The sequence below is a fragment of the Camelina sativa genome, chromosome 20 (genome assembly GCF_030686135.1).
Source record: "Camelina sativa cultivar CO46 ecotype springtype chromosome 20, ASM3068613v1".
Classification (NCBI taxonomy): Eukaryota; Viridiplantae; Streptophyta; class Magnoliopsida; order Brassicales; family Brassicaceae; genus Camelina; species Camelina sativa.
Window position 1 is genome coordinate 32,853,351 of NC_141899.1, and position 23,982 is coordinate 32,877,332.

The 23,982-nt window shown below is 33.6% G+C and overlaps 3 protein-coding genes and 1 pseudogene across 3 annotated transcripts; 3 read left to right on the forward strand and 1 right to left on the reverse strand.

Moving 5' to 3' along the window:
• The first annotated feature begins 225 nt into the window (after positions 1-225).
• LOC104771771 (uncharacterized) lies at positions 226-3,073 on the forward strand. The gene has a single exon (XM_010496347.2). It carries the CDS (start codon positions 260-262, stop codon positions 2,660-2,662), a length of 2,403 nt encoding a protein of 800 aa, XP_010494649.1. The 5' UTR covers positions 226-259; the 3' UTR covers positions 2,663-3,073.
• LOC104772858 (putative disease resistance protein At5g45510) lies at positions 2,695-12,875 on the reverse strand (annotated as a pseudogene).
• A 9,025-nt stretch (positions 12,876-21,900) lies between these two features.
• LOC147919767 (uncharacterized) lies at positions 21,901-22,587 on the forward strand. Its single transcript, XM_087506089.1, has one exon. It carries the CDS (start codon positions 21,901-21,903, stop codon positions 22,585-22,587), a length of 687 nt encoding a protein of 228 aa, XP_087362215.1.
• Positions 22,588-22,593: 6 nt separating this feature from the next.
• On the forward strand, positions 22,594-23,808 carry LOC104771773 (disease resistance RPP13-like protein 4). The gene has a single exon (XM_019242037.2). The coding sequence runs from the start codon at positions 22,594-22,596 to the stop codon at positions 23,668-23,670; it is 1,077 nt and encodes a 358-aa protein (XP_019097582.1). The 3' UTR covers positions 23,671-23,808.
• Positions 23,809-23,982: the final 174 nt, after the last annotated feature.

Here is a 23,982-nt window from a genome sequence, read left to right on the forward strand (position 1 = left end):
ATTTGAATTGTTCACCAAATGGTTTTTTAGCCAAAAAAAATGGCATATCCATCAACTCTCGTTAGTTTTTATTTATTTTAGTTAATACCAACAATGCCGGAAAATCCATTTTTAGTGTTGTTGATTTTCTTTGTTTCTTTCTTCTTTTCTGACGACTTTTTACACACTGGAACATGATTAACGAATAAATTATAAGAAGACAATCAGAACAAGACCTCCGTTAAAAAATAAGTCAAACCTGAGTGGAGACAAGGTGAACATGGGTGAGGCAATACCGAAGGAAGTGAAGGATCTGTGGGACAAATGGAACATACGTGGTCTGGTGATTCTCAGTCTTGCTCTTCAGACATTCCTGGTTCTTCTCTCACCAAACAGAAAACGAACTCACCGTCGTTTTTTCCGGTTGCTCATTTGGTCGGCTTACCTTCTAGCCAACTGGGCAGCAGAGTACGCCGTGGGACAGATCTCAGATAATCAAGGAAGCGAACCGCAACCAAAAAACACAGATCTCTTAGCTTTCTGGGCAACCTTCCTTCTCTTACACCTCGGTGGTCCTGACACTATCACAGCTCTTGCCATTGAAGACAATGACCTCTGGCTCAGGAGCTTGTTCGCTCTTGTTTGCCAAGCAGTCGTCACTCTGTATGTCTTTCTTCTCTCAATACCAAACAATCTTTTGGCACCCACATCGCTCATGCTCGTAGCCGGAGTCATCAAGTATGTAGAGAGGATACAAGCATTGCGTGGAGCGAGTCTTGAAACATTCAAGAACTCGATGCTCGAGGATCCTGATCCTGGACCGGATTACGCAAGGCTCATGGAGGAGTTTTCAGTTAGGAAGATGCTTAGAGAACCTACCCAAATAGTTAGGATCGAGGAGGTCGAGAAAGGTCAACGACCCAAGGTTTTAGTGAGACCACCTAACAAGCTGACCAATCTTGAGGCTGTCCAATACGCTTACAAGTACTTCAATATCTTCAAAGGTCTTGTGGTTGATCTCATGTTTAACTCTCAATCTGAGCAGTTGAACAACAGCAAAGAATTCTTCCTCTCATTAAAACCAAAGGAAGCTCTGAGGGTTTTAGAGGTGGAGCTTAGTTTCATCTATGGCACTTTTTACACCAAAGTTAACATTCTCCATACCTGGATTGGAATATCTTTCCGGTTCATGGCCTTAGCATCACTTCTGTCATCTCTCTGCATTTTCGCAACGGCGAAGAAATCTGATTATAACAGATTCGATGTAGACCTAACGTACGTCTTGCTCATCAGTGGAATAGCACTTGATTTGGTTGCAATATTCATCTTCTGTGTCTCTGATTGGACATTTGCAAGATTTAAGAAGCCAAAGGAGGATGAAGACGGAAACAGCACCCTGTTCGGTACAGTTTTCAACTGGATCCTCAGTTTCAGGAAGCTCAAGTGGAAGGCCTGCGATTGTTCCCACAGAGTAGGAGGCAGCAAATGTAAGGTTCTTGATAGAAAATTCATATTTCGCAGATGGTCTGAATACATATATACATATAACCTGATTGAGTACTCTCTTGGACTAAAATCTTCGACCATCCACAATACCGACGGATGGATCCACAGATTCTTTGACGCTTTCATTCAATCTTTGTGGATTGATGTTGCCGTCAGATATACCATCCGAGGGATCAGCTTCTGTTTCAGAAACATGAAACATGAGATTGATCTTGCTCGCAGTTGGTTGAATGAGCTCATTGTTCAATCTTACACGGACAACAGGAAGCTGTATTATGCTCTTTCCCCTTTGAAGCTGTTTTTGAGATTCTGGTTTGGTATCCCTGTTATCTACTATGTTTTGGACTTCTTCGGCATCTCTGATCAGCTCAACCGGGTGATTTATACATCAAGTGATCGTATAACCAAACAAATGTGGGAGTTCATATTTAAAGAGGTTAAGCGAAGATCCGAAGCTGCTGATAGGGCAGAGACTGCCAGTGATATATACTCTACAAGGGGTGAGTGGGTGCTGCATGACATACTTAATGAGACACTCCGCATGAAACTTCTGCGCTACGTCACTCAAGCAGACTATGATCAGAGCATTCTTATGTGGCATATTGCCACTGAGCTCTTATACAAAACAGAGAAAGCAACATCAGAGAATGAATGTAACCGGGAGTTCAGCAAAATCCTTTCAGATTACATGATGTACCTCTTATTCGTGCAGCCTGCTATGATGTCAACGGTTGCAGGAATCGATAAGGCAAGTTTCATGGAAGCTGTAGCAGAAGTTAAGAAGACTGGAGAAGCTAAAAAGTTCTTGAAGAGGAAGGACCGTGAAGATATAGACCTAGAGAATGTCTGCAATGGGATTTTATCTTCTCTTGGGGAGTCAAGGGAAAGAAAAGGGAGGAGACATCAACGCAGGAATGTGCTAGCTGATGCGAGTAGACTAGCAAATGCACTTAAGCAAATAAGTGGGAGCACGAAGTGGATGATAGTGAGCAATGTGTGGGTGGAGATGCTTTGCTATGGAGCAACTTACTGTGACCCCAAACAACATGTAGCCCAACTAAGCAAAGGAGGTGAATTCATCAGCTTTGTTTGGCTATTGATGGCTCATTTTGGCCTCGGAGACCAATTTCAGACCACAGAGGAGAATGCTAGAGCCAGACTCATTGTGGCCAAGTAAAAACTCTACTATGTTAATTCCTGTGTTGTTCCTTATTTTTTACCCTGTCGCGCAACTTCAGCCTTTGCAGTCATATTCTTCTCTAACCTGTCCAATGGGGGCAGTTGGTTTTGTTGCTGAATAATTTGCGGTGTCTGATGATCACTGTAACCAGTTTTCTTCAACTCCTAAAGATTTTAAACAGCAAAACTTGATCAAAGAAGATAGTGGGTGATGGTTGAGCTGTAATTGTATATTATATACTGTAGCTGTAGGATATTTTTTTCTGTAACTCTTCTAGCTATTGTAAATTATTGGTATTGGTACTCTATAACAAAAACATGATTAAGAATTGAATTGTGTTGATTATAGAAAATAAAAACTGGTTGTAAAGTTTGTTATACCAAATGTCAATAGCTCAACTTGTAAGTATCTCAGGCAAAAAAACCCAGAGTGGCTAGTTTGTGTGGAACTTGGGAGATGGAACCATATAATATGTTTTAGTCTCGGGTCTCATCAATTATATTAAATTAGAAGTGAAAACATCCCACATTCAATTTCAGCAAAATTTTACCATTATACCATTAATGAAATTGCCCTTCACGTTGAAATATTTTGCCCCTGCACGTAAAATTACCTATTTTTCGCATTAAAAATAAATCAAAAATCGGATTAGAAATAATCTAATTGCATAAAAAGTTAATTGCAAAAATAGAATTTGCTAAATTAATCCCTAAATTTCCTGGAAAACATCCTTTTACAACTATAGTTCTGTTTTATACTATAAATTCTACAGATTTGAGATAATTAATGGGCTTAGATTGTTTATAGATTAATGGGCTTCTGCAGGAAAAAAAACCCGTAGACAATACACCTCCTCACTGGAAACCCTAAAAATATAGGTCATTCACAACAATAAATATAATCAATTGCTTTCACCATAACTCAACAAAGAAAAAGAAAAAAACTCTCTTCTCTTGAATTTATAGTTTTATCAATTTCAATAATTCTTTAATCATGTTCTCAAATTTATATTTGTATTCCGATCTTGATTTTTTTATGATTCATCGACTGATCCTATTTATTTTCCTGTTCATATAGTGGTTTCTTAGAAAGCAAGATCCAATAATCATAACGCTTTGGTTGTTGTTGGTTCACCTTACAAAAAGGTATAATATTGTGCTTTTTTGGTTGAGGTTTTACGTTTAATTCTTTAATCATGTTCTAAAAAAAAAACTCTCTTCTATTGAATTTATATTTTTATCAATTTCAATAATTCTTTCATCATGTTCTCAAATTTATATTTGTATTCCGATCTTGCTGTTTTTTATGATTATCGATTGATCCTATTTATTTTTCTGTTCATATAGTGGTTTTTTGGAAAGCAAGATCCAAAAATCATAAAGCTTTGGTTGTTGTTGGTTCACCTTACAAAAATGTATAATATTGTGCTTTTTTGTTGAGGTTTTACGTTTAATTCTTTAATCATGTTCACAAAAAAATTTATTTGTATTCCGAATTTCTATTTTTATGATTAATCGACTGATTCTTTTTATTTTCATGTTCGTATAGTGGTTTCTTGGAAAGCAAGATAAATAAATCATAAAGCTTTGGTTGTTGTTGGTTCACCTTACAAAAAAGGTATAATATTGTGCTTTTTTTGTTGAGGTTTTACGTTTAATTATTTAATCATCTTCCCAACATTTTTTATTTGTATTCCGATTTTCTGTTTTTATGATTAATCGACTCATTCTTTTTATTTTTTTTGTTCGTATAGTGGTTTCTTGGAAAGCAAATCCATAAATCATAAAGCTTTAGTTGTTGTTGGTTCACCTTTCAAAAAAAGTATAATAAATATGCTTTTTGATGAGGTTATAAATTTAATTTTTTTTATTATGTTCTCAAAATTATAATAACATTCAAAAAAAAAAAATTTCTTCAATCGAATATTTATAATATATTCTTATATTTATCTTCCATCTTTTTTAAAAAATATATTGCATATGGATCTTATTATTCTTTTATTTTCCTGTTAATGTAACAGATAATATCGATAAATAAATTTGTTTCTAATTAATATCAGGTATTATTTTATATAATCGGAATGATTAACGTGTTAAATTATTTCTATTATATATAATTTCTTTTTCATAAGTTGATTACACTTGGATTGCCATATTTGCAGGATAACTTTGATCGTTAATAACCATGTATATTTTTGGGAATATAGAAACGAAATTGTTTAATTTTTATCTTTAGCTTAAATTTCATGTAGATTATTTAAATAATCATGTTATATGAGAATTGATAATAATTCTATGTTTTAATTATTACTTTTCTTTATAAAAAAAATATTGAACAGGTTAAACCTAAAGAATACTACAATGAGGATGGTCCTGAGGATGATGTTATGATTCCTTCGACGACTACAACAACTAAATTCTCAGATTGAATTATATTCAATACACAAGCTCTTCAAGCCAAAGAAATCGCTTATGCTGAAATTTCAAACCCATCTGTTTGGTATCATAAAGACATGATGTGGAAGCCAAGATCAAAGAGAAGACAATTTTTTCACCCTACAATATTCCTATAATATTTGTTTCTTTAATTTAATCTAATTTTTTAATTGTAACATTAAAGGTTATTTAATTTATTAACAATAGAATTATTTATTTTATGACTTTTGTATAATAGAATCTTAAATTTTTTAATAAAGCTTGGATTTATGAAAATATTTATTTATAAAGGTTTCTGAAAAAGTTCTAATTTATTCTATAATAGATTAATAAATTATACATAAATGAATGACGAAATAATCGTGTATATAACTTCAAATTTTTGAAATTTGGTAAATTTAAGACGATAAATATATGTAAGAAAGTTCAGTGTGCATGTGCACGTTGTTAGCCGAAAGGTATCCGGAGCTTACTCTTTGTTTTTTATTTCAAAAAAAAGTTTAGTGTGCACGTTGTTAGCCGAAAGGTATCCGGAGCTTTCAACAAGCACCAGACGCCCAATTAAATCTAAAGATCATAACTAATATAGTTTGGTCAGTTACATATACATATTAGACAACTCAAATAACTGTTATATACCTTTATTTGTAAAAATCATACTGGCAAAAGATAAAATTTACGATTCAAATAAAATTTACAAATTTGAAATGATAAAGATGGAAATAACTATTGTTGAAAAATAAAATTATCATATCTCAGAAAATATATATATATAAATATGTTATATATTATTACTTTAAATGGATGATTATTTGTATTTATTATAAACTTAAAGTGATAAAGATGGAAATAAATATATTTTGGTTAGTCTTTTATTTAGATTTTATATAATCGATAGATTAGGATGTAAGTAAGTATTGTTTAAATCAGTAAATTAACATATAGAAGAGATATATATGTTATATATTTACACATATCTATTATTATAAATACACAAATTTTATATATTTAGGAATATATAGCAATCTCTTAGGTTATATATATAGACGTCGGTCAGAGCTTATGATTGATTACAAATCTCAAATATTTTCCAAGGTTCTTAAAAAATTCTTCATTCAATGCGTTTTAAAATCTAAATTTGATTATAATTACTGGTTTCGTTTAGTGCAGGTTATAATATGGTCATGTATTCTCTAACTGATCGTGTTTCACGTTTGAATCCTTCAAAATACGAATGGAAAAATCTTATTGTGATGATTACTTGGTCGGTAGGTTACATTTGCTCCATATTTTAAAATCTCCTGTAATTAACTTCTAATGTACTATGTACTATTTTGATATGAGTTTACGTTATTGGAAAAGTAACCAATGTTGGGTAATTCAATACTTGGGATCATATAAAAGACTCCATGGTTCCAAATAACGGAAATAATTATGAGCTTAGATCACAAACTGATCATATTCGTCAGTTGGTAAAGATGTGTACAAGGAATTTAAAGATGCCTGCTTTGCATTGGGATTATTGGATGATGACAAAGAATATATTTTAGCTATAAAAGAGGAAAGTACATGATGTTTTAAGCCGTTTTTAAGGAAGTTGTTTGTCATACTATTTCTTTCAAAAGGTATTTCAGTGCCTCTCGATCTCTGGGTCGCTACAAAAAATATATTATGCAAAGATATTTTGTATTTGCAAAGGAATCGTACGAACAACCAAAGTACATATATAGTTATTTTATATAAATATATATAAGAAAATTTTATGATATATTGGTGTACACAGACGTTTACGATTATTATTCTGATCATAAATATGTCAACTAAAATCAAAATACTCTATAATGCAGGTCTAATGTTAAGTCAGGATCAGATAACAAACTTATGTTTAGCTGAGATTGAAATGATTATGCGGTCTAATGGAAGCTCTCTGTCAACTATTGTGAATCCTAAACTAGACCAATCTATGATGAATAATAATGAGAATAGGCTTCTCATAGATGAGAGGAACTATAAACATGCTGACCAAAGAGAGGATCAAAACAAGTTGTTACGTATGCCAACCGATGAGCAAAAAAGTGTCTTCCTAGAAATTATTGATGTGAATTGAAACAATAGAGGTATATTTTTTGTTCATGGATTTGGTGGCACTGGAATTATAAATTATAAATGTCTGTAGGTGCACCGTGTCTTGAAAACACTTTGGCCTCTTCGAAGATCTTCATAAAACCAGAGTTTGAAGGACTGGAGCATCACCAGACTATGTAAGATGTAATTATGTATATTAAAACAAGTTTTGTATGATGTTAAAGTAAAATTTCTTAAAACATTTTATATTTTTACAGGTCTAAATTTGCTGGACGTTATTACATAAACCATGTGATGAAGCAACAAGGTGAAAGCTTAGACACTCAAATGTAAAGAATGGGATGTTGGCCGTTTATTTTTACTCATTTTGAATGTCTAAAAAATTTAGTATGTTTGTATTAACCGCTACTTGAAATCCAACTTTGCATTACTCTCATCTTTATTTTGTAATTGAGATAATACATTATAATATTGAACTATTGGAAATTGCTTACGCTTTTAAAAATTTTGAATTTACTTATTGAATTTCAATATCTGTTTACTACAATTTAGTTGTTTATTTAAAAGACTCAATTAATATTTACATTGAGAGTATTATTTATTTTTAGTAAGATAAACCTTAATGTATATATGCAAACACAAAAAGTACTTAATAATCCAATAAAACATTTTAAACTTTTTCAAAAGATAAAATACTATGTTTAAATATGTCAATTATTACATGTTAAATCAGAAAATAACATATCATGAAGTAACAAAACTGTTGTTGTTAAAATCTTATTACCGCGCATAAAAGCGCGGGTACCTCCCTAGTAAGTTGTATAGAACTTGCCTAGAATTTTTTAGTTATTCGGAAAAAAAAAAAAAAAAACAGGTTTTAAAATTGTGGACAAATATATCTTAACAGAGATAGGGGACATTAAAAAGAGTGTCGGTAAGATGATGTTACAATGCCGACCAGGAGCGGATCCACCTTATAGGTAGGTTGGGCACGTGCCCCACACTGATTTTTAAAATTTTGCTACTAAGTATAGGCATAGCACATAAGACTCTTTGGCTTACTTGGATAATTAACACCTTATGCAACGTTTTGGTTGTAAGTTCGAATATGTCGTTGAACACTTGATCTTATTACATTCCGTATTTTCTTTATTTTTTCACTTTTTTCTTAAATAAAATTATAGGCTTCTGGCTATATTTTATTTTCCTATTTCCAGCTTAACTTTAACAAATTTAAATTCATATATTTATATTGTATAGGATACATATAGCTTACTGAAAACTGTAACATTTTATAGTGAATTGTAAGTTTGTAAATGTGTATTTTTATAGTTAATAAATTAAACTCGTTTGAGCTAATCTTGTATTCTGCTGGTATAATAATAAATTAAACATATTTATAGTATATGTAATTAAGTATATTTATAAACCAATTTAAACAATACTTTCAAAATTTTGGCTTATTTTCAGTTTAATATATTAAAATACAATATATATATATATATAGTTAAAAACTTACAATAATGTTATTAAAATATATATTATTTTGATATCAAAATATTTATTTATTTAATAGTATATAATATAAAATTAGTATTATTAATTATAAGGTGTTTTGTGCCCCATACATAAAATAATTCTGCATCCGCCACTGATGCCGACTGTCAATCAGCACACAAAGCTTCAGTCACACGGAGAACAAAGTATTCGAAAAATTAGATGGGACTATGAAGATGCATAGTACTGTGTATGAAGATCTAGCTCCAGCTACATATACGACCTTCACTCTTGTGATGATGATGCCACTTCGGGCTCAGTCCTGCAAATACACACGCAATGTAAATTGCTATGATCGATGAAGCTGAAATGAGACAAGCTTTGGTGCAAGACGACTTGCAAAAGAGATAAAAATATGATGCAATTGATTTTTGGCAGTTAGTGTTTGTAAGTGTTCATCTCCTGATGAGTTCTGAAGTGTGTGCTAAAACGTTAGAGATACAAAATATTGCTACAAAAATATTATTTTTCAGAAGAGAGGGATTAATGGTCCTAAATGTTTACTAAGAGAGGTGATATAGAGTAGAAAGTTGCAACTTACCGAGTCTTTGGAAAATCCCTCCAAGTTTGGGCAATTCTCGAATTTCAATGTCAGGTTGGTGAGACTTGACAGTTCGACTCGTTCAACAACTTTCTCCAGATTCTCACAATGCTTTACACTTAAGACTTCTAGGCCACTAGGCATCTCCGAGAAAATCGTTTTGATTTTCGGGCAGCAGTCTAAGCTTAGGTTCTTCAGATTCTCCAAGTTACCAACAGAACTTATAGTCTCCAATGATGCAAGGTTTGTAATCGACAAAGTCTCCAGTGATTTCAAATGTTCCTCATCCGCACCATAGAAAAGGTCTTTTATGTCAGTGCACATCCTTAGCCAGCAATGCTTAATGGATTTAGTCTTGTTAAAGATAGATGTGAACCTTGTAGGAGTACAGTCCACAAAAGACACAAACTCAGCAGTTGCTAGTGCATCCTCATCTAGCTCATTAGTTTCATTAATCTCCATGACTTCCTGCTGACTTGCGGAAGCAAAACGTTAGTAAATTTTTATATAAATCCCTGTCTATGGAGACTTGGAGAAGACGTTCCTTGCTTTCATCTCCCATCTCAGTACAATCACTGGCGCGAGGTTCATCTGATTGAATCTCTCTTATTTCTTCTGAGATTTCTTGGGATGTAACAACTGCATCACAGGAGCTGGCATTCTCACTTGACATTTTGTTCCTTACTTCGTTCCAATCCTTACCTTCAAAACGCTTTCCATCTGCCAGAATAATACTCTTTAGACAATAGATTCTAGTCTCTTTTGGCAAATCTGGTGTCTCCACTTTGGTTCCAAACAGATTCACTTCACGTAGGTAAGACATGTCCTCAAATGATCCCTCAATCTTCTCCAGCTTGGTACTGCCGGAAACATCAATGATTTCAAGATTTGTGAGTTTCTGGATGTTTGGAATATCATATAGGTTGATGCAATCCCGTAGGAGAAGTTCATTGAGACTAGACAGCTCCTCGATGGTGGTAGGCAGCTCTCTAAGATTAGTGCCTGACATATTAAGAATTCTGAGTTCCTACTTATCCTCAAAGCATACTTCCAACATTTTCACTAAGCTAGAAGTGCCAGAAAGATCAAGAATTCGGAGACCTGACAAGGGCTTCAGATTAGGCAATCTTCTCAATTTACTACAGTTTCTCAACAAGAGCCGAGTCAAGGAGTGCAGCTTTTCGGCCACCTCATTGTCCTGGAACATTGGTAGTCGCTCTATTTGGCACTCCGAGAAGTCAAGGAGCTGAAGTTTTTTAAGAAGATAAAAGTTTTTGTTTTTGCTTGTGTTTTTCCTGTCACCGTATGTGTTGTCGAAGCATGTTTGAAGCCCACGAGCACCAGAAATATCAACAACCTCAAGCTCTACTAGTTCTTGTATGTCTGGCAAATCTTCCAATAAAGGACAGTCCTTGATGATGAGACAGTGAAGCTTCTCCAGTTCAGAAATACTGGAAGGGGAAAATTTGATCTGAAGCCCGGAGAGATGAAGACTTTGAAGATCAGTCATTCCCTTAAAGAAGTCGTCAGAGATTTGCATCAGGGAGCTAGCACCAGAAACTTCAAGAGCAGTTAGCTTTGTAAGAGCCTTAAGATACTCTATATTTTGTAGTAGGTCACAGTCCCTGATCACAAGAACTCGAAGTTTCACTAACTTTGATAAAAGAGGGACAAAAGGTTCCACTGTGGGTTCAAAAAGGCCTAGTATCTCAACATCCTTTAGCTTTTCAAAGAAGTCTTTTGGAGTTTCACGACGCAAACGGTTTCTACTAATCAGAACTGTGGTAATTTTGTCTCCTTTCCTCGTTGTTTGGACTGCTTCCATGATGTCATCCAGCTGGTTGATTTTCCCAAGAGCTTGTGTCCTGTCACTACCACAAACTTTAGCAAGTGCGATACGAGATCTGCTTGACAGGCCACGACACCGAAGATCTATTAAATTCTTCATTGCAACCTCTGGCATAACTACATTGTCCTCATGTATCTTCAGAAAACCACGATCTAAAAGCTCCATCAATACCTCATGGCCTTCCATATAGGCCTCTGTTACAGATCTAACAGGATCGAAGTAGCCTTCAAGAATCCAGTGTGCGATCAACTCTTGGTAATAAACACACCCACAATGCTCAAAGAAGCTCAAGCTATGCCAGAAGCAGTCAACAATAGAACTCTTCACGGTGTCATCTGTTTGTAATAACTCATATGCGAGATGTAGAATAGGATTAGCTCTTTCACGTTCAGGATCAAAAGAGGAGAGAACTGCCAATAAAACCTCCTTTTGCTTTGGAGGAAGCTGATCAGAGAACTGAAGGTTCCGAGAAATGTAATTTAGAGACTTGGCTAGCACAACGACTGCAGCCGGCAAACCCATGCTCCTTTTCACAATATCAAGCTTCGAGAACCAACCATTCTCAAGGGATTCAAGTAAGTCATATTTGATCAGGGACTTGAGTAGTTCCATCAAATAACTATCTGTAAAGAAGTTGCATAAAATCTTTGACGCATCAAAGGTGTGGGGGTCAAGTAAATCCCGTTCCCCATCCGTTGCATGGGACTCGACCTCTTCATCAGATTCTACTTCTAGGGAATCGATCTCCCCATCAGACTTAGCATGTACCTCCTCTGTGGCATGAGAGTTCATCTTTTCATCAGAGTTTACTTCCAACTCCTCGGTGGTATCAGACTTAGTATCTAACTCATCAGTGGCATGGGGTTTCATCATCGCTATAGAGTCTCTTTCTCCTTTTCTTCTGGTGAGAAGAATCTTGAGAGGTCGGAAAGGTGCAAGAAAAACTTCAAGTTCCAATTCTTCCATCACTTTTTTTTCGTTGGTCACGCTTCCTACATCATCCAAAACCAAAAGGAGGTACTTCTTTCTTTCGCCGCCCTTGGCCTTCTTTTTCAAAAGATTCTTTGTTTCAGCCTTTTCCTTCTTTTTCCTAATTTTATCATGAATCTTGTCCTTCAACCTCCCCAAGTCTTGAGTATTCTGATCCTCTTCCTCATCTTCACTATCATCATCTTCACTCTCTTCCTTATCAAGAAATACCGAAAGCTGAGAAGCTATATCCTCGTAAAGGGACGACACTTCATCAAAATCTTTATTTAAATTCAACCAGAGAGAAGTGTAGCATGAGCATGACTCGTCTTTAGGTGCACGCTCGAATATCTTGCGAGCCATCCATGTCTTGCCTATTCCAGCTTCACCAACAAGTATGACTCTCGAAACATCATCATTTTCTAATGAATTCAAAATCTCTTTGCACGCACTATCTACTGCACCTTCCAAGTTAGCACTATGTGAAGAAGCCATCACATCACTGGTAAGCAAAACAAGGAAAATGAGATATGCAAAGTCAAAGTGGAAACATGATCAATGTATCGCTCTTTCCAAAGAAAAAAAAAAGTTCTCTAGTAAACCTAGAAAATAGAAACCGTAGATAATCCACAAACTCATCTGGAGAAGAAGATGAAAAGTCTAAAAGTATAACAGAAATTAATCAACATATAGTATGTGTTTGGTGTGCGAATACACACACGCATCGTCGGAGAAAGTGACGAACCTTGTTGAAGCAAACTGGACAATCGCCATTGTTTCTCTTAGTTGCCTTGATTTTGATCAGTCCTCCTCACATTTTACAGATTTTGAATTTTAGTTGAGCTTAGGAAGAAGTTTAACTCCCCTGATGTGCAATCAAAATTAATTTTAGGCTGATTGTAATATTATCTAATTTCCGAACAGAGTTAAAATAATTAAATTCGAGTATATATTTTTGGGTTGAATTAAACCATTTATTAAATTATTATCTATAATATTTATTTTTTTGTGAAAGAAGTGATCCTTGATAATTTAATATATTATTCATCACCATTTGCTCTTCTGAGTTGATTTATTATAGTTGTTAACAAAAAAAATAAAAAATAATCGGAAATACAGAACATGATAATAAAGTTTTATGTTATACAAAATTATAGATAAAGTTTGAGTGTAACACATAGATGTACACATTTATCTCAACTTCAAAATCAATTGTTTTTGGTAATCAAATTTTATAACATTTTTCAAGAAATCTTATTAATATTATAAAGTAATATATATATATATATATATATATATTTACTCATTTGAATTCTAGGAATTTTTTTTTGTCAACAAATTTATAAAATTTACTTAAACAAGTCAATTTTGAAGAACATTGTAAATATATAAACTTAAAAGCGGTTTGGTACGTATATTCCATATCAAATTATCCGCTTTGATATTAGTTTGAAGATGTATCAAAAAGTTTTAAAAAAAAAGTAGAGAATTCTAGGACAGTATAAATATATGATTTTAATAGATTTTTCGTTTCTGTTCGCAGCGATTTTATTTTTTTCTTAAATTTGAATATTAGAGAAATTATATAATTTTTTTATTGCATGAAACAGTTTTTGTATTATATTTTTGAACTGCAAATAATTTTTTGGAGATGCTAATTATATCTATACTCGCAAATCGCAATTGACTCCAACATTATTGTAGCATCTCTCTAATTTACATCATCAACATTAAGATAATAACCATAATTTATTGTAAACTTCAACTTCTGAACATATCATGTTGACAAGCAATAACTCCGGATTCACAGCTGCTAACAACATGTAAATATGGATTGGGATCATTTTATAAGGTCTACGGCCTCGAGTCTTTCTTTATTCGCCGGCAATCAGTAGAGAGCAGACAAGGACATCAATAACAATTGTTAATGGCATTAATATATCAATACATGACTTGAGATTTATTAGGTCTATGCTTTCGAGTCATTCTTTATTCATAAGAAACAAATTTTGAAAAAAAAAAAAAAATCGTGATGGTTAGCTGTTAGTGTTAGGTTTTGACTTTTGATTAAAAGAATTTGATTGACAAGTTTGAATAAAACAAAAAACATATTATGATTCCAGTACTGCTGGCGAATCTAGAACAATATTATATATGGGACATAATATTTAATTTTTATTAATTTGTACATGATCTAACTATTATATGCATATGAAAATATTTTTTGATTAAAAATAAATAAAATTGACATTTAAATAAATCATGCCAACTAAACAAAAAAAGAAGAAGATAATGTACCTAATTTAGTAAACTATTTGAAGAATAAATAGCAAATAAAAGGAAAAAGACACATATCCTCTCTCTTCTCTCTCTAAATTTTCCAGAGAGAGAAACTCTCAACTAAGGTTTCTTCCGGCGGCTGTTATGTTCCGACACGGTTGTCCGGTGGGTTAACCGTTTCATTCCGTCCAACACCGGTTCCTTCTGTGGGGGGTTGGATCGGATTTTGGCTCCATCATCGACCGTTTTCTCTAATGGTGGTGGACGGCTCTGTTTCCGGCATGCATCGGCCTCCGCGGCGATTTCATGTCCGGCTATGCTTCCGGCATGCATCGGCCTTTTTGGCGATGTCATGTCCGGCTTAGATTCCGGCGTGTGTTGGTCTTCACGACAGCGTTGTGTCCGGCGGCTACTTCTTTTTTTAAGTCTCTTTGTTTTCCTTTTGTTGTTGTGTTTTTAGGGTTTCTTTTGGTTTGTTTTTAGATCTACCCTCTTTGAAGATTGAAAGTTTTTTCCGAAGAAGAAGAGTAAGATTTGCTTCGATGGAGTCTTTTTCTCAGCTAATTGGAACTCGCCCTTTCCTGTGGGCGTAGATCGAGAGTTTTTTCTGTTGTTCGTCGGTGATTTCAGCCGGAAATGAAGTTTTCCGGCGATGCTTTCCGTTGCCGGTGACCAGAGACCTTCAGACTTCTACCTCTTCGTCTCGCAAGCTTCTCTTGTGACATGTGTTATGTGTTTCAGAGATTCTTTCTTCTCATAAGGGTTTTCTAATTGGGCCGGTGGGCTTTCGTTTTTAGTTTGTTTGCATCATAGACTTGTTTGTAGTTGGGCTTTCGTTTTTAGCTTTTTGACTGTAATTTTGGCCTGTTTACTTGGCTTAATAAAATAAAGACACTCTTGTGACAAAAAAAAAAAAAAGGAAAAAGACACAATTATATATTTATAAGTATAAACATAAACTATAATTCTTAAGTAGTTTATGCACTACCGTCTAAAGCATTTGTCTGCTCCTGATTATGAACAAGTATCAAAATGTGATACTACTATTTTGCGATTATTAGCGTCTAGCAATATTTACACACATTATTTATAACGATTTAGACTACTTCGAATTGCTAGATTTTCAACTCTTTTTCGCCAACGTTTGTGGTAGCAGATGGTTGCAAATGGTTCAATTTATGTTTAACTAGATTTGGACCCGCACATACGTGCGGGGTTGATTTTAAAAACTAAATTTACTAACACATTTATAATTTATTACGTACATGCGGATTATGTTTGTAAACATATTTTTAATAAATGTTATTAACATTCATAATCCAAACTTTTTTTGTATCAGTTTAGTATTTGATTTATTTTTAATTCGGTTTAGACAAAAAATGATCAAATTTGTTTTTGTTATCAGTAAAAACAATTATATTAAAAAATAGTAACAGAAAGATGGTATGTCTAATTTAGGACATAAAATCCATCATATCCTGTATATGTCTCATAACTATGGTTAATTTTTTTTTTAATCTATTATAGAGCATAGTTTAATATTTTTTCTTTTTCTTTTGAATATTTTTTTGACATTTTTGTGTTAGATAAATTGAAAAATATGTTACATAATATATTGGAAGCATTAATTTATTTTAATTCTAACATGATCCTGGATTTTGATTTTTGAAAATTTTTAATCTCATCTTATTCCTCCTTCCATCCCGTTTCCGTCCCATTATTCTTTTCTCATTTCCTCAAAATCATGTTCCTACATATTTAGCACACAAACACGTAATATTTTGATTCAAAACAAAATAAAGTATTTGATGAAGAAAAATAATTTCTTTGAAACATTCAGTTAATAGAATCACACATACATGCCGTGTCAGTTAACATTCTTTTATCTCTTGTTTTGTACATGCTTATGCTAGATAAGCTGAAGAAAAAAAAAACATATTTAAAATACTGTTGTTTTACTTTAGTTGTAACATGTTTTCGGATCCGCACATTTATGCATTGATAAAATGATAAGTTATAAGTAGTTTCAAACGTATGTATATCTTAATTCAGTATCCAAGATTTAAACATACTGTATATATGTAATACATATGTTTGAAATCATAATATAAAATCATAAATATTGTTTACAGATATCTCACAATATATAACCAAATTATATTTTTATACATATATACAATTTTGTATTTAATTGCTCGATTTTAATAGATACCAATTTAAATTATTTCTATAAACATTTAGATGATTTTGTATATTAGGTAACATCATAATTTCTTGTTTCCGGATATATCTCAAAATATAAAATCAAATTAAATAAGTTTACATATATACAATTTCGAAATTAATTGCCCAAATTAAACATATACATAAATATCAAAATTATTGTTTCCTTAAATTGTTTACGCAAAACTACTTATCTTTTTTGAATTTTATTGCAGATGCTTGTTTCGATTCTGTTTGGATACGAGAGTATGAAAAACAGCTCTGAACTGTTAATACATGATCCGAACAGAATTAATCCAGGGCATATAGGATCTATGCATTTTTATTATCAAATTTACTTTAATGTCCCTTTCGTATTGTATGCTTTTTAATTTATTCAAGGTCATTTTATGTCATATATTTCAGAATTCATTTTGCCTTGTAAATAATGCTTCCCTTTTAATAGTATAGATTATATTTACCTATAATAGTAATAAAAATTCATCTAAACAAAAATTTAATTCTCTTTAACACATATTATCATATCAAATTCTTAAATATTATATATCTATATATATAAAGTTATCTTTCCTCACTCCTGGTGCTGCCACATCAGCCACTCTCTTATTAAATTTTCCACACAACCCACTAAGCAATTCCTATTTCTTTAAAAACCCAGTTACATATTTCTTTAAAGCCCAGTTCATTAGTAATACATTTTTTATACGCTCGAAATAAAACTATTCTCCATGAACCTCCACTCCGCCGTCAAGAATACAAACGAGAGAACATAACTGGAAGTATAACAAGAATACAGACGATTGGAAAAAAAAAAGTCCACCACTTACCATGACAACAAAAACATAACATACAAAATCAACATATATTGAAGAAACTTCCCACAAACCATCTCAAAAACAGGTCTAAGAGTATTACGACCACCAGGAGATAGACATATGCAAAAAGGTCTTTAGCTTCAGGGACACCTAGATCATAAAAAGAAAAAACAACTCAAACGACAAAAAGACAAACACTTACAGAGGATCAGGGAAACATAACTGAAATTCAATTAACAGTAGTCGCCACAATTGAGAAAACCATTACCAAACAGAAAAAAATGTAAGAGATACATACACCATTAGTTGAAGGAAAAGAAGCTGAAATTTAAGTTCCACATTTTGTTCACACTAGACCTAAATTGAATGACTTACTAAACCAGACACAAAAATATACACCCAAAAATGTTTTTTTAAAAAGCATCATAGAGGCGAAAATTTAATTTTACAACACACAATTCACATCCAATCGAAACCCACACTATGCCGAAACAAAACTTAAAACTAAGATCTCAAAAACAATAGATAAATTAATTAGGAAATGAATGGAAGAAAACAATTTAAAAAAAAAACAACAGATTTCTGCACCAATTAACATTTAACTGGAATGAAAACATCAGAGGAGAACCAATTACCCCCTAGGATGCGAAGCGAAGAGGAAAATATCCAAATACACCAAATAAAAAATAAAGTTTGTGCATCGATGAAAGGGATGAATGAAGAAGGATTAGAAGCATCAAGGAAATAGTTTCAAAACTCTTACTGTCCTGTACATTGGAAAAATGACTTCTCTGCTATCCGTTCACGAGACATCATATTTTCAAAGGGAACAAAGCCATTCACACTTCAGTGACATGCCACTAAATACCCAACGGGCCAATACAACTTTAAGGCTTGCAGAAAATAAGTCCCAACGGCAGAAACACAAAAAAAAAAAAAAGAATGAAAACATAACTGTAAGTAATTGATATTTTTAAACATTTTTAATCAAAAACCACTAACTAATCACTACAAACACAAAAGCATTGACAAAAAACTACTTGCACAAGTTAGTAACTAAATAATAAAATAATTAAAAGATTATCTACAACCACATATAATAAAACCAAATAACAGTCAGACGACAAAACGACAAATAATTTTAATTAAGCACAACTAACGACTAAAGCGACACAACAACTATTACTATACAAACTTAACTTCTAATTCTATATTTTTTGAAAAGAAGAAAAAGATCATGTAAATTTATTTTTAAAAAAATGATTACATTATACTAGCTGAAAGTACATTAAAAAAAAGTAAACCAACAAAAGAGCAAAGGAAAACATACAAACAACATAACCAGATAGAAAAAGGAAAAATACATAACCATAAAACAAATTAACAAAACAACCGAGAAAAAAACACCCTCATCTAACTTCCGCGCGTAGCGCGGATCAAATGCTAGTATATATATATTTACATTTACTCATTTAGTAAACTAACGTATATTTACAACTAAAACTTTCTTTCTTGGTATATATACAATATGTTTTTGAAAATGTTTGATATTAAACCGCTACTGTAACTGTTGTCAACCAATTTATAAAGTTGTCACAAATGCATTTGTATTCAATTTTTAAACTAATCGCTAAAATCGTATAACAATAACAACATTTAAATCAATTTTTTTCTGAAAGTGGCCAAGAGATTGAATGTGTTGCTGTTGGTTCGGTTTGTACTGCATTTCTTGAGGAGGGGAAAAATTGTTTCTTCCCCTAACTATGCTAATCAACCAATAATGTGTACTCTTCTGTTTTGGAGGATCTCTGTTTACGAAGGTACTGTTCAATATTTAGTCTCATATACCACTCAAAATATCATTTTCACTTAAATTCTACTTTGTTAGGTATGAAATATCTGATGTCTCAGTTACGATGCTCAAAGGTCATTCTTGAAGATGAAATGGCTGGAATTAATACTGGCGATATGCTATAATTTCATTAATTTAATAAATTGAAAAATAGTATAATCAAAATTATGTGGGAAGTTTAATCTTGAATTATTCAATTTTTACAGACGTTGGCTAGACGTTGATTTCAGTGATGAAGACAATGAAGATGAAGATTGATTTTGTGGTTCGAGCAGCAAGCTATAGTTTGTTGAAACTTTGGACATGAAAATTCGTCTTAATTTATTTAACTATGTTTTGTAATGATTATTATTAATTTTATTAAGTATTTTACTAAAATAAAATATTTTTACAAGTAGTCTCACTTGATTCTAATTAAACTTTATTCTAAATTTTGACAAAGAGGAACGAAGGTTTTACTCTCTTCCTTTATAAACATGGCCAAACGAATTTAATCTACCAAGAGGCTTCCCAACGTCGAAAGCGCTTGTAGTCCATCTCTTTTGTGCAGCCTCTAATGCCTCCTGACACAATAATCACAAAGATATAATCCAATTCCCCTCTCAGAAAACAATTTAACAATCATAAGAAACCAATCTGTCTTGTATCACATCTCCAAATTGTAACCAAGTTTAAACGAAACAAGAATATTTATGAGATATCAAACAACCCAATCGACAATCCCAAACACAAACGAACAAGGAAGAAACACGAGAGATAGATAAAGAACAACACCCTAAAATTGAAACATATTCGGCTAAAGAACCAAACGAAAAAATAAGGAATCAATGAGATCAAGAATAAGCAATTGCGAGTACCTTTTCTAATTTGGCAGCTGTGGATCGAGTCGAAGATGAAGACGACGAGGCGAGATCCCTTTCTCAAGTTTATTCAGCGACCGATCTCGATAACATCTCATAAAGAAGAAGACGACGACGCGAAATCATTGATTCTGGAAAACGATCAAAGGTTCGCACAATTTTGATTTCGATTTCGTGTTTCATCCTTTTGATTGTATCGAAAGAGTTTTGATAGTGAGAAGCGAAGGAAAAGAAAAAAATATTAAAAAAAAAACAAAAACAAAACGTAACCAATAATTTAGTGACACGTGTGGTGTCTCTGAAGATCTAAAATGATCTGGGCAGAGATCTGTGTCTCTGTAATATTGAAATTAAAACTTTATTTTTTTATTATATTAGTAAATAAATCAAAGACATACTGAGAGTATGTGCATTGGGTTTGCTCTTATATGCTCTCCTAATAAATGTTGATTGGATGATAAAATTAAAAAAACTTCTTCATATGCTTTTCCAAGACCTAAATATGTAGCTTTTACTAACACATTAACACTAGTGCAAACTGGAGCTTAACCAAACATATTAAGTGATTTGTGTAAAAGTTACAAATCCTATGTTATTCATCATGAATTTTAAAAAGTCTCTTGAAATCCACTGTTATTGAAATGATGATTTTAAAATCTACTTTAAAATCCACTGTTATTCAAAACAGTTTGTGGATTTGGATTTTAATAAGTTGTAGGGATTTTGGAGGATTTGAGAGGATTTGTTTAGTTAAAAATACACAAATCCAAATCTCATGGTTTTAGGTGGGATTTCAAAAAATTTTACTATAAATCATATCAACTTCCCTAAAATCTATCAAAATTTCAAATTTTCTAAATCCCATCAAATTCTCCAAAATCATTATTTCAATACACCCCCTAAATGATTTCTCTTTCTACTAACTGAATAAAAAATTAGCTTTTAGAAAACAAGAAAATGCAAGTGCCACCGATCATTCTACCATAGGCACTTGACCTTCTCTTTATTTTTAGCCTCAAACATATATGACTTCGACTGAAAAGCCGTCCGATGTACTCTCGTCTCTCGGTAAGAGCTTCTTCTTTTGTCCCCCATCAAGCTTTGATTTGTGATGCAAATCGTTTTGGAAGGGTAATAAGATATGCTTTATAGAAATCACATGATCGATGATTTAGGTGATTAGAGTTGGGGAATGAAGAAACAATTTTTTGTTCACCTTACCAACTGTTTATGGTTTTTTGAACAATCTGTTTAAAATTGTTAGCATAAAAAAAACATGAATGAGAGCTGATAAAGGGAAATTACATTGACTTTTTGAATTACTGGAATGGTTCGTTTGCTTGGCTCTGCATTAAATTATATCTCTAACATTAATATTTGGGAATTTGGTTGTTTTTAAGGTTTGCTAGAGCTGATAAGGAGTCATGAGCCGCAAGGAGTTGAAGCGGTCAGCTACTAGTACTGTTGGAAGTACAATTGATTCGATCATCAACATTGTAAATAAACTACATTCAGCTATTCAACTTCAAGATACTAGTGATGAAGGAGTAAAAAGAGAACATACTCAAGAGCATGTGTTACCTTCCTCTAAGAGCATTGATGTTGAGATTCGAGGGGATCAAGAAGAAACCTTGGTGGAGACGACGCAGTAAAACAGTTTGGAAAGAAGCAAAAGCGCGCCTCCTCAGATTCCCCCGCCTGACGATCTTGTGAATCCGATTCGTAAGCTACAGATTTCTCTTCGTCGCTTAAAGCGTAAAGTAAAATACATGAGGAGACTTCAGTTAGATGTGGATGAACAGCTGGATATGCTTGACGATGAGGTTAGAAAAGTGGAACCCTCTGATAAGAGTTTAACCAGTAAAGACTTGACAGATATCACCGCCAAGGTTTTGAACTTGATAAGGAAGGTACCTATGTCTTCTGAGAGGCAGAAACAGAAGAAAGCAGCAACAGATGATCAAGAAGGCGACAAGAGTAAAAAACGCATTGTCTGCTTGCCCGGAATCCATGCAAACGAACAAGGTCTCAAAAGACTCGCGGTTTTCAGAGATGTAAAACGAAAATTCGAGGGTCTTAAAGATGATGAACAGAGGATTTGCCTGCTGAGCTTCGCTGTGTTCCCGGAGAATAAAGAGGTTGATAGAAAGATGCTGATGTACTGGTGGATGGGGGAGGGGATGCTGCCTGTTTTAAATGCCGAAGTTAAAGTGAAGGAGATTCTTGATGTTTTCAAGAAGGAAAACTTGATTGAACTTGTTGAAAACAGACGCAAACTGGAGTCAAGTAGTTATAAGATGACCCCTTTTGTGCATGCTTCAGTGGTTCTTATCTCCAAGAAGATAGGGCTTTTTGATATGTATGATGAAAAGGAGAAGCCAAACATGCAGAAATCAGACTTGAACAAGGTCTGCCTTGTGGAAGGGTCTTCACTCCAAGACGAAGCAAAAAGCTGAACCAAAATGAATCCAGAAAACATCGAAACAGTGTTCAATATTTCAGAGAGGTTTCCTGAGTTCACGCGCAAGTGGTTTACGCGTATGAAGAAGCTCAGAGTTCTTTATCTTGGTAGGTGGGAGAGAATCGACCCGGAGAATGAAATGGACAAGTGGGAGAGAACCGACCAAGAGATTGAAATGGATAGCCGTAGAGTTATGAAAGATTTGAGTTCCTTGACGAGGTTAAGGTTTTTGAGTTTCCAAGGTATCTCAACCATTAAAAGCCTTAGCCGTTCTGCTTGCAAGCTTAACAAGCTGATCATCTTGGACCTCAGGCATTGCTATAACATGGAGCAGCTTCCAGATGACATACATAAGCTCAAGAGTCTAGTCTACTTGGATTTGACTGGCTGTGAGGCCTTAGAGAGCATTCCCGTTGGATTATCTAGGCTAGACAATCTAGAGGTCCTCAAGGGCTTTGTGCTCGGTGATGTTGATACAGCAAAAACTTGTAAACTGGCTGCTCTGAAGCGCTTAGCAAAACTTAGAAAGCTTAGTGTTACGGTACACCGAGAGGCTTATCCTTTAGATAAGTTGATTGATGATATAAAAGAATTCAAAGTACTTGAAAACCTGAACGTGCGGTGGGGAAGCAAAGTTATCCTAAAGAAGAAGCATTTAAACAAAGATGAGACAGAAGAGCAGGAGGAGTATGAGCGAAGTTGGCGTGATATTAAGGAACTTCCAAAACAATTAAGGAAGCTGGACCTGGAGCGTTTTCCTGATAAGGAACTTCCAGAGTGGCTTTGGCCTCAGAAACTTCTTTACCTGGAAAAGCTCCGCCTTGGAAGCTCAAAACGAAACAAAGGATTCGGTGCTGTACCTGCAGGAGAGCCAACAAAATGTGGTGTTAAGGTTTTACGTCTCACGTCCCTAATAAAGCTAAAAGTGGAATGGAGAGAGCTGAATAAACTCTTCCCAAATCTGAGATTGTTGGAGAGCTATGAGTGTCCCAGAGTAACATTCTGCCCCTGTGATCGAAACGGAATCTGGAGATCTGAGAAGATCGATGACTCAACTACAACTCTTTTGAATATCTGATGTCCAAAACTCTCATATTGATTCTTGTTTTAAGAAGACTTACTTTGTGTGTGATTGTGTTGGTTCCCCATTTTTTATAACTTTTCAGTTTGCTGCTGTAATTCGTTGTTTTGATTAAAATGGTTGGTTTGTTTGAAATGCATTCAGCTAATCCTGTAGACTTGTTCAAGACTGGGAGGTTGCTTATGTTATGATGCATTAGAGCATGGTGTGAGAGACTCCCACTACTGAACATGCTCTTAGTATTTTGAGGGAAGACGAAGTAAACGACAAACCAGATTACCAAATGATAAAGACATTACCCATTTTTAT